This window comes from Pezoporus wallicus, unplaced genomic scaffold (assembly GCF_028554395.1).
Source record: "Pezoporus wallicus isolate ANWC-B61680 ecotype Strahan unplaced genomic scaffold, APGP_CSIRO_Pwel_v1 contig_227, whole genome shotgun sequence".
Lineage (NCBI taxonomy): Eukaryota > Metazoa > Chordata > Aves > Psittaciformes > Psittacidae > Pezoporus > Pezoporus wallicus.
In genome coordinates, this window is record NW_026635704.1 from 6908933 (window position 1) to 6920845 (window position 11913).

The 11913-nt window shown below is 41.7% G+C and overlaps 1 protein-coding gene across 5 annotated transcripts in view; it reads left to right on the forward strand.

The window, feature by feature from the left end:
• DLGAP1 (DLG associated protein 1) overlaps positions 1 to 11913 on the forward strand; it is a 405562-nt gene extending 393649 nt beyond the window's left edge. For all 5 annotated transcript variants that reach the window (XM_057397547.1, XM_057397548.1, XM_057397549.1 and 2 more), the window contains 3 exons: positions 3742 to 3833; positions 4940 to 5092; positions 7942 to 11913. In XM_057397547.1, coding sequence (XP_057253530.1) covers positions 3742 to 3833; positions 4940 to 5092; positions 7942 to 8151 — 455 coding nt within the window. In that variant the 3' untranslated portion in view covers positions 8152 to 11913. The remainder of the gene's footprint in view (positions 1 to 3741; positions 3834 to 4939; positions 5093 to 7941) is intronic.

The window sequence follows — 11913 nt, forward strand, 5'->3', positions numbered from 1 at the left end:
CAAGAAAATCCACTGGTATGTGTCTACCTTGGAATAACATTCTGTGTTCCCTGGTGAAGAACAGTAATAGTGAAGAGGCACTCCACAGTAGCTGAATTATATCAAGCTATCTATATGAAACCAGTTTTTTCCAGAATAGGCATGTCTATTTCTTAAAAGTCATCACAGGAGAAAACTGGATATGCAAGGAACAGAGGTCAAAGCAAGGAGGGGGGTAAGGAAAAATTCAGACTATCAAAACAAAACACTGCAGTACACACACTTCTCCCCCTGGGGAAGGGGTGACAGCAAAGCATATGATGGATGTTAATAATGTTGCTTAATGCATTACTGGAAGGCATTCAGATCCAACAGTGCTGAGTGTGCTATATAACCCTGTATGGAATAGAAAGCAGGCATGAATAATATTATATAGGTGTTTAAATCCATTATGATTGTATCTTGATGGGTCAGTATTTTTTGTTGTTGCTTGGTTTTATACATTCTGTTTGCATCCTATTAACTGAACACATCAATTTGAATGTTTATATGTTTTTCTCCTGATTCTTTTCTGATGTGTTTTGGCTATAATCTCTGCAATTCCATTTATTTTCTTGGTACTTCAAACATTGCAGGCTTTTCACCTAAGAAAGTATCAGTCTATTTTCACTTTTAGTTTTTTTTACTATACCTTGGCCTTTCTCTTTGACATCCAAGGTTTTGACTGAGTAAGCAAAATGAGCACTCTGCCTTGAAACACCAAAGCAATGTGCGTTTGTAAGCAAAACTTAGGCTATTGATAAGGCTTTGTGCCTTCTGGAGAGATTCCTTTCAGACTTTTGCATGCTTTGTCTTTTTTTTTCCCCTAACTTCCGTGACAGTGTTGGCTGTTGACGGGTTCCACATTAACAGACCACTTGCTTTTGAGGGGCAAGGAATCAGTGACACTTGACTAGATACAGCCACAGCTACAGCAGAAGTGGCAACAATAGAGAACAGCATCAGCATGCATCCCACAGTCAGCTGGGATGATGGTTTTTAGGCAAATAGCCAGTCACTAGGCAGCCAAGGACAAGGACTTCCTTTTCCCTCTGCTGAGATCTCTGAATTTTAAGCTCTTCTTCCCTCAAAGAAAGGGGCGCATTCCCATCCATCACCAACAAGGTGTATTTACATTTCTTCGTGCTTGGGATGTGATTTCCAGCTTGGGTGGTGCAGGTTTCCAGGAAGAGCTCTCCTCATCTTGGTTTTCTGTCCCAAGAAGTTGAGAGACTGTTTTTTCTTTCCTCCTCAAGTCTTGGGAAGCGTCAGAGTGGCCGAGCTCCAGATGAGGCAGCTGTTCCGAAATACACTCAGTGGGAAGAGTTTTCATAACAATGGGAACCACATGAAAGCTCCTGGAGTAGCTCCTCCCACTATTGAAAAGTCCTTTCAGTTGAGTGGTTTGCATATTGGGTTGCATAAATGACTAGACACACCAAGGGGTCCATTTTCAGCACTGTGCGCATAGAATTAGACACGCAAGCCTTGCTAACAATAATGAGAGTTGTGTGCAAAACTCCCTGCGCAATATGCTGAAAATATTCTGCTTAGTGAATCTTCCAGCTCATGGCTATTTCCTGGCAGTGCTGAGCTGAGTTCTGGGAACAAAATGAAAGTCTGGGCTCTGTGTGTGTTCACAGAGCTCTCTCCTATAGTTTCTGGAAAGAAAATGTGTAAAGACTCCCTCCCATTTCCCCTTTCTATGTCTGAAGTATAAATGAACTCTGCATCCCACTTTTTCTTCAGCAGCCTTAACAAGCAAGCTTGAAGGCTGCTGAAGGAAAAGCTATATGCCTTGAAGGAGCAGAACACAGACTTCATCATATTTGTTACCGTGTGGCTACGCAAGTGAATCCCTGGGAGAATGCATAGTGACATTCAGGGCACAAGCCATGGATATGCACTGTAGCCTATCACAGGACCCTGAGGCCCTAAAAAAGTTGTCAGAAGGGGCTACAGCAAAGTTGTATTTATTTCTTTATTTATCTGTTTATTGATTTTTCATTGCGGTAAGTCAAAATACTTAGCAGTATTTTCCCAGTGGAGCTCTGCTACTGTTGTGTTAGGTTTTACACAAAAAGCGACTGCCCAGGGGATGGTACAGAGGATGGCAGCTTAGGACTAGTATCTCTTCTAGGCTCTGCCAACAATTCACTCACCTTCAGGTGAGCAGGCCACTTCATCTCTTTGGTTTTCCTGCTTCTGCCTCGCCTGCCTTATGTATCCAGAGTGTGAATTTGTCATGGAAAAGTTGCTGTGTTTATTTGAGGGCTAGAACAATGCAAATACCCATGAATAGAAGTGCTAGTGAAAATTGTGGCACAGTGGCTGCCATTAATGTTTTTCATTAATGAAGTGTTAAAATTTTTTAACTAATTTAAATTAGTTTTTAAGTCAATATTTAACGAGAGAATTGGGGGATAATAAGTTGTTTCAGCCAAAAGGGAAAACTAATGCTTGAGCCAGATACATCCACAGTGCCAACCTGTTTATTTAAAGACTGTGCATATAGCAGGGTTGTTGGGTTTTTTTTCCTGAGCATTGAAAGTCTCAGACAAACTGGTAGCTGCTTTCTTGCTCATAGCATCAATTTTCTTTCAACCAGCAGACCCCAAAATCACACTCTCTTCTTTAGATTCTCTGTCCTAATACCAGTTGTCTGTCTTTCTGCTCTGTTTCTGCTTTGCTTGATTCTTTTATCATATATACACACGAATTTACACACACACATACTCCCCCTGGACCAGAACTCAACAAAAGCTCTAGGGAAATGCAGGTCTCTGAATGCACCAGTTTTGCCACTTGTTTTTAGTAGTGTGTTCCCAACTACCCCTTGCAGCAGTAAAACCCCACCATTTCAGTGAGGTTGAATGCAATCAAAACAGTATGAGCTCCTGTTTTATTCAGAGGCATTCACTATGGGCTGTCTTCTGGTTCACTGCAGCCCTTCACAGCATGCAGTCAGTCCAAAGACACCATAAGTACCCAGCTGTCTATACAAAGGAGTCCCCAAACAGCACGGGAGCTGGGCTAGGACTCTTTGACATCTCCTTCCAGGTCACCAGCAAGGAAGAGAGGCCAGGATGTGACTGCTCCCTGAAGTATGCCTCAGTACCTGCATTCAAAGGCAGAAGCCGCCTCAAGATTATGCTCACTGGAAAATACTCAGAGGGTGCAACTGAGATTCATTGGCGTGCATTAAAATCACCATTCCCTTTCTGGGGTTCTGATTGAACAACACTCAGCTAAACCTGAAAACAAGGCTCTGAGTTGCTAAGCAAGGTGGCAGAAATGCTGGTAGACGCAGCGTAGAAGGCATCACGGGGATTGAAAGCTATGTGTCCTTGTGCAGGGAGCTGGCTTGCATTCAAAGCCTGAGCCTGGGTCACAGTGATGATGAGAGGTGTCACTCCTGGTGAGCTTTCTATGCAGGTTGCAAAAGCTTTTAGTTAGCCACATTTATACTGCCATGGAAGTGCTCTTTGCTGGTTATAGCTGGTCTCATGGGAGGAATGAGTAAGATGCAGCAGCAGATTAGTATTTTTGCCTACTGCAGATTTGGCCTTAGATTTATCAGCTTCTTTCTAATCCATGAATAAGAGATAACATACTTTTTGAAAGCCAGAGATGACTACTGGGCAGCTTTCTCCTCTCTTTTTATAGGCTTTCAGTTGCCTGCCACACAGAAAGCGTCGTGACTTACATTTCTTCTCCTCTCAGTTCTAGGGAAAATTCGAACTGCAGTGGGCAGTGCCCAGCTTCTCATGGCCCAGAAATTTTACCAGTTCAGAGAACTTTGCGAAGAAAACCTGGTATGTAAGTTTTCTGCTAGACACTGTTGTGTGCCTTTTACTAACCCTGTAAACAATAATGCCTAGACTAGACAGATTTTCTGATTAATATGGTATTTTTTCTTGTAAAGGCCTTGATATGAATTTGGGAGTATCTCTGTGAAACTTAGCAGTGTCAGCATGAGCTTCACAACGGCTTTAGAGCCGTAAGATAGCAACAAGCAAAAAGCTTTGGGTGAAATAACACTGAGTCTCTGCTACTGACTTCAGAAGAGTAAGAACCTGTCCCTTGCTCTCTGAGTTCAGTTTGCATGGGCACAGAGATGTTTGGGTAAAACAACTTAAAGTCTTTCAAGGTGGACCAGAAGTCTCATGAGTGGGGCTTTCCTATGTAATCTGTACTAAACAAGATAGAAATACAAGAAAGTCAACCACTGAAAACTGGTGCTTCATGTTCCACAACCCTAATAAGTGAAAAAAGAAATAATTTTCCAGAGGGTTAAAAGGGCAAAGAATGATATTCCTGTTGGTAAATAAAAATACATTTTACACCTTGTATCCAAAGCACTATTCTTCTGCATGTTCTCTTGCGAGCTTTTCACCCTGCAGAGGTCATTCTTGGTTAAACCTTAGGTTATCAGAATATAGAAAGGACATTCACGCATTGATATATCACTATTTGCACATGCAGCAAATGAATATATGCACAGGTATCAGTCTTTTTTGCAAGTGTGAACATGGCAGGGAACCCTCCCTCACGAAAGTGAAGATGAGGCTAGTGATTCATTTCACTGGGGTTAGGATATAACCAGTTGTGCCCAGGAACATCCCTAGGCAGATCCTGCCACAGGGGACCTGCCACGTGCCCTTTCCCCATGGTCCACAGGGGGTAACCACTGCCTTCAGTGAGTGGGGATTTGTGGGGGCACAGCAGCTCAACGCCCAGCCAGACTCCTTGAAAAACCCCTGCCAGTAAGTAGTGCTCCATTTTGGTTCTCTCCCTGTGTCTCACCGATTGCTTGGATCTGCTGAAACTGCTTTGCTAGCAAGATTCCTAACCATTCACACAAATGCTTTACATTAAGGCGTACTAAAGCCAATGTGTTTTTCTTTCTTCTATTGCACAGAATCCTAATGCACATCCACGGCCGACCTCCCAGGATTTAGCAGGGTTTTGGGATATGCTGCAGTTGTCCATAGAAAATATTAGTATGAAATTTGATGAACTTCATCAGTTAAAGGCCAATAATTGGAAACAGATGGATCCTCATGACAAGAAGGTAGAACACTGTAGATTTTGTATGCTTCATTTAAAACCCTGCACAAATACTGGACAGATTAAATAGGCCTCTGTGTTACAGCGTTGACGTTTAAAATGTTAAATGAAGCTCATATCAAATTAATTTCATTGTATTAACAATGTTTACATAATAATCATCTGGGATATTATCTGTAATATGTTTCAGGCATATTTTTAAACCAAATCTGTCTTTGTGAATCGGATAATGGGAATGTGGTACTTTGTTAAGCTTTACATTTAATCATATTAGACGATCAATCGTTGGAAGGAACTGCCTTATATATTGATTCTTAAAATTAAATAAATCACATTTACGGTCCATATTATTGCATATAGCAAGAGTTCTAGGTTGTGTTACTGAAAAAATAGGAAAGCACTGTAACCATCACTGACTTTGGTAACCAGATTGCAAACAAAGCAATATCAAAAATATGCCTTCCAAAATGTCACATGGAAGAACTACTTTTTTTTTTTTTTTGTCCATTTGTTTCATTTTTTAATTTATTTTGGTTTGGTTTTTGGTTTTTTTAATGGGTGATTTCATAAAGAGGTTCACTTTGCTGGTAACGTTGTTTACCCAAAGTAGCACAAAAATCATAGGGAGTTTTGGTCTTCTTTTATTTTTTTTAAATGTAGTTGTCTTCTGTCACCATGAAAAACTACCATCTCCAACTGTGAGCCACATTTCACTTTCCATTCTCATTTGGCACCATTGCCTTATTATTCCTCTCACTATCTGTATCAAGACAAACAGCACTTGGGTGAGCCAAAATACACAAATGTTTCAAAAAAATCCTTAAAAGCCAGACCCATTCCTAGAGGAATCATCAGTCTAATGTCGCGCTCCTATAGGTATGTAATTTGATGGCTGAATTTCCACCATGGCTGCTCTGGTAGGAGCGAATACAGCCGACACGTAGGGTCACCAGAAGGAGGGGGAACATGACGTACAGGTACAGTGGCTCAGACAGGAGTCCGGGCTGCCCCAACTGATGATCAGATGGCTGCTGATGACCAAAGTGGTGTTTTCTTTTGGACAAATAACCGTAATAATATCAAACCCCATTAATCTTGCAGCAGGAAGCTTGCAAAGGCAGTGCTGGTAGCACTCTCCCTCCTCCTCCAATCAAGACTAAATACTCATTCCTGACTTAGGAGTGCCATGCTCACACCACTTGTGCACACCTAGTGTGTTTTGTAGGGGAATGAATGGGAATGTGTTTTCCTAGCCCAAGGTACTGAAGGCAAGTCATTTTCTTATCTTCTTTTTTTTTTTTCCAGTTTCTATCAAAAAAAGGAAGTTAAAACCGTCAGACATGCATGCACAGAAACGCTGGTATCTGGTCTTTCATTAGCTTTTACAGTAAAGCGGGTAGGACAAGTGTTTGCAATTGCAGTGAGAAATGAGAGCTTTCCTTAAAAAAAAAAAAACAACGTGCCTTTTCTTTGCTTCTGAAAAAAAACACTTCAAAGAGTTTCCAACAAAAAGAAGACTATAATGGGTTAAAGGAAGTTAAGTAGTGCTGAAGAAAGGGACCTACAGTAGGAAGGTAAAAGATTTTAACGAGTTGCATTGTGTTCCTGTTTCAACAGCATTTGTCTATGATTTTTAAATGAAACAGATCATCTATCTTAAAAAGGATTAAAAAAAAAAAGAAAGAAGAAAACACTTTCTGTGGAATTGATATTTGCAGTTGCCTTTGGCCTTTGCCACTGGTCCCTTTTTAAGCAGCACAGATTTATCCCTGGATGGAGAAAAAAAGCAAAGTATGAATAAGTGTAACTAAGCACCTTTATATTTCGAGCCATGGAAGCTGTGAGCAGCATGAGAGAAAACGAAAGGGCAGAATGGGACCTTTGTAGTGCGATAAAATCCCTTCACTCAGAGACCATGTTCACAGTTGGAAGGGGATGTAACTTAAAAGACAATCTAATTAACTTGACAAAGTCTTTGTGGCCGCCTGAAATTCAGACCTGAATACACTTTTCTTTCTGGGGAGAGATCCTTCTCTGAGGGGGGTTTTTTGTTGGGTTTTTGTGTGTGTGTGTACATGCACCAGGATACGCATAAAAGTCCTCCTTGTTGATCGCATATCTGGAGCTAGCTGCCACCGTGATGATTAATGCATGTTCCCTTAATGGTTCTTAAACTTTTCCTACCAGTTTTTTTTTTCTGTTTCTATCTGATTGTAGTTTGTCATGCCTATTTAGCAGGAGGCTAGAGTTTATGAGCTTGCACAGTGAGCCCCAAAGTGCGGGATTTTTGAGCAGTCATGAAGCCACTACAAAATACATAAATATATGGTGTTTCTTAACAGCACTTACTCCGATGCACCAGCTGCAGGCAGCTAGTTCCCATCTGCATTTGGGAACGCCAAAGCCACGGTATCTCCGTGTTGCAAGAGCACCTGGTGTGTTATGCACGTATAGAAGAGGGTGGCTCAGGAGTCGGGGCTCTCCAGAGCTCCTCTGCTGAGAGTGGCGCTGGCTCCCCAGCCGCTCACGACTGTGCTGGTGGCGGGAGGCCGTGTCTGATGCTCTCCTTTCTAGCCCCTGGCACCAGGAGGAGACGCCTGGATCCCCCCTGCCCCGGGGAGCCGCACTAAGCGGTTAGCGGTGGGTGCCTCGGCCCCAAGGAGAAGTAGCCCTTTGCCCTTGCCCTGTGCTTATGAAACCTTGAGCACAAAAACCAGTTCACTGAAGACAGAAAGGCAGATAAGAGCTAACAAACCTTAGGTAAAATGTGTGTTCTAACTACTGACATATCCTAGTTTTTCCCGCCTTTCCCTGAGAAGCTGTATAATGCCATTAACCTTCTGCTTTGATCAGGAGAGAAGGGTCCCTCCTCCAGTGCCAAAGAAGCCATCGAAAGGTCAGGTGCCACTCATACGAGAACGCTCTCTGGAAAGCTCGCAGCGTCAAGAGGCCCGGAAACGGCTGATGGCTGCCAAGCGCGCTGCATCGGTCCGCCAGAACTCAGCTACCGAGAGCGCCGAAAGCATTGAGATATACATCCCCGAAGCCCAGACCAGGCTATGAAGGGATCCAACCAGGAGGACTCTCTCTGGCAAGACAAGCCTCATGTATAATCTGCCCCTCTAGGCTCCTGCTCAAGGTCACCACAAAGTATTTGTACCTCCTCCTCTCTCTCTCGCTCTCTGCCACCTCCTCTCCCCCTCCCCTCTCTCTATATGCAGCCGCCCCGATGCTCCCAGTGAACTCCACTGCCGTGGCGTAGTTGTCGGTCCTCCGAGAGATGTCCTCTAATCACCCTTGCTTTCTGAAGGTTCGCCCATGCCACCACGATGCTTTGTCACATGTACTGATGCTGCCACTTTGCCTCATGTAAACGAGTACGATCCGTCTTTATTTTTCCGTTTCTGTTTCAAACAAATAAACGCAGCGCTCAGACTTCCACACACCTGCCACCTGTACAGTAGATGCTCCGTTTCACTTACTCATGATCTTTAGTTGACCTAAAGCTAGTCTGTTACCCAGTGTACAGCAATATCAAACTGTAGGGGACTTTGGAAATATCAGTCATGCAGGGTGATCCTTTCGGACTCTGCCGTCTTCCTCACAAAAGATGAAAGGAACTAAGACTCGGATTCCCTTCTTTTTATTACTGTTTTTTTTTAAAGCAGATGGCGCACTTTAAACCTCCAAATCACACCTTCTCACCTGAATTTAAGGAGTCACATATGGGGAGGGGGCTGGGGTGGGCATAGGGAAGTGGGGGAGAAAATAAAACACAGCTCTGCAAGGTGAAAAAGTGGAAGTATATCCCGCAGGTGAGATGGCGAGGGATAGAAAAGTTCCTGTGGAAAGATACCTGCACACTCTGCTGCACAAACTGCCTCATTTTTATTTCATCAATCACTACTTAAACATTTCAATCAGCAGAAGATTGTAAATTCGATCTTCCAGGGAAATAATCTATTTTGAAAGGCAATAAAAGAGTGAAAAGGAAGGAGATAAGAAGCAATGACAGTTGAAGAGATAACATAAAAGAAGGATTTTCTTGTCCAAGTATTAAGAATTTTTAAAATTGTACTGTATTGTCAATTCCTCTTGTATTGTATTGTATGGATTATATTGGTTAAAAAAAAAAAAAAAAGAAAAAAAGAAGTTTGGTTTTGTTGATGTCTTAATCTCGGTGGGACCATCCGCTCTCACACGTCCACGCAGCCACACACAGACACCTGTAGGCGAATTGCTGTACATGGAGCCTCTGATGCTTTCTTTCCCAGACCAGGCTTGCTTTGCTCTATCCACAGCCAGCTGTATGCTACAGTTCAGACTGCTTATCACCAAACAGTCCGTATCTAGCAGTAAATTTCTCACTCAGGCTCCTCTTAGCAGTATAAAATACCCATTTGAACAAGAACAATAAAGTATGTTTCACAAGTTATGGGATCAATATGAACTTAATTTTTTTCACAACAAGCCTTCCTCCCAATGGCTTCTGCCATTGTTTTGCAATCACGAAAAGTATGCATCCCAAGTAGCTCATTAATAGTGGGGGTAACTGGCAGACAATAGGGCTGGAGAGGAGCCTGAGAGGTCAGCCCCTGCATGTCTGTTTCCCCGTGTCACCCTGGCTGAGGCAGGAGCTTGTCCTCCAGCTCCTCTGGAGCAGTGCTGACCATGACGCTACCAGGGTCTCTTGTGCCAACATTAGGAAAGTTATGTCAGGCATGTTGCTGAAAGCAAGTTGTGTGCGTGCATGTGAGTGTGTGTGCGTGCATATGTGTGCCTAGCTGGCATGTGCTGCTGAAAGCAGAATTACTGTGATCTGGTTTGGATGACAGGGCTGGTCCAGGGCAGATGAACACTGTGTGGCCCCTGGTGTTGTGTGCAGCCCCATGGTGATGCTTTTTGGACCCCTCCACTGGTCCCTGTGAGCTTTTCGCCCCAGCTGCCAGGGCAGGGCTACATGGGAGAGGAAGGCAGGCTGCTTTCCATTCCTAATGGGAACAGGCAGAGGGACAAGCCCCCATGGAGGGGCACAGGGTGCCAGCGCTGTCTGTCTGTGCCCATAACTGTTAAACTTGTACAGATGATCTGACCCATGAAAAATCCCACTGCGCAGGGTGGTGTAATTCTGCAGCTTGCACTTAAAAAGCATTCAAAATCGTCATCAAAAACTTAAGGTCTTGCTAAAACTATCCATCAAGATCACGGCAGACAGCTTCTTTTCCTACGACATCATAGCCAGGTGCTAATTTAATTTTATTCAAGAAAATAAGAGAGGTAATAGGTTCTGGCACCAAGTATTTTCATGAGAGCATATTAAAACCACTAGAGAATTTGCTACCTCTCAAAGCCATTGATATCTGAGCTATGTCTTTATAAACAGGGCACAAATATTTACTGCTGTGGTTTACAAGATAAGGGCTAATAATTTAATATATAAATGACTTTTAACTAGAGTAATCAGAAATCCAGTGTAACCCTAGAGTGCTTTGTGTTACAGGAGCTTCAAACGGTTTGACCCTCTAGGTGTTTGAATAGCAGTGTATTTGCTAGTTTTGAAACACTGCGTTTAACTTTTAGCAGCAATGAAACATCACCGTGTTTGCAGTATGTAATAGTGCCAACTGCCACTTTTGAGCATATATAGTCATAGGAAGTATTAACTATTTGGAACTCATTTGTACTGAAATATTCAAAGCAGTATCCAGGTGAGAGTCCACATTCACAACTGTGTTGCAGACTTAACTTAGTTTTGTGAACGTTTTATGAAAGATGAGTTAAGACTTTGGTTGACAAGTGGCTGCAGAAATTTATACCCAGCAAGTTCCCACCTAAAAATGCAGAAAAGCAAAGACTATCTCGTCCTGTACATTACAAATTACTGTATTTGTATGTCATAGAATATTTTTCATATCTAATTTAGATGAATTTATTCTTAGCAGGATGCCTGTTAGTTCATTTGGCACTGGAGAGGTTATTATAATGTTTGCTTAGTTTTTTAGCAAAGTATTAACAGTAGAGCCAAGACCAGAAAGTATAAAATAGAATAATTCTGCCCCTAGAATGCCACTAGTTAACCACTTGACTCATTTACTGACTCTAATGCTAGTATATTTGCTCGATCATCTGTTTTAGTATAATTTGTAACTATTTGTTTTTAGTCTAACCTGCCCAGTGTATATTAAAAATGCCTATATTCTGTTTCACTTTGGGACTAAACTATTGCTCCTTTTTTTTTTTTCTTGGGGGAAATTTTAGAAAAGGTTGTTTTTGTCTCCTGCTTCAAAAGTTTAAAAAGAAAAAAAAAAAGTATTTATTATATTTTTTGCAGATGTTTCCATAAAATTCTCATAATCTTTTTGTAAAGAAAGATGAAGAAATGGATTAAAGATTTTTAATATTTGAAAAGGTAAATAGAAATAATTTATTTGTAATATATTTCAGTTTATTTATTGGTGTTCCCTTAATGCTTTTATGTGCACTATCACTTTAATTTAAACTGTATCTTTGTGAATTTATTGGGTTTTTTGTTTGTTTGGGGTTTTTTTAAGGAAAATGGTCAAATGCATATTTTAAGTAACTGGAATGTAAATCACTGACCTACCTGCATTCCCAAATGTGATTTTAAAAATGTTTTTGATTTGAAACAAAAGACACAAATGTGAAAGCCTTTAGAGAGAGAAGAGTGGTTTTATGGCTTAATGATTTGGGTTTCCATAGGATTATCTATCTGGTTTGTGTGTGGACAGAAAAATGTAAATAGATGAATGTTTCCCATAATGTAAAAAGAGCAAATTAATAAAATAATTAATGCACTGCTTGTAA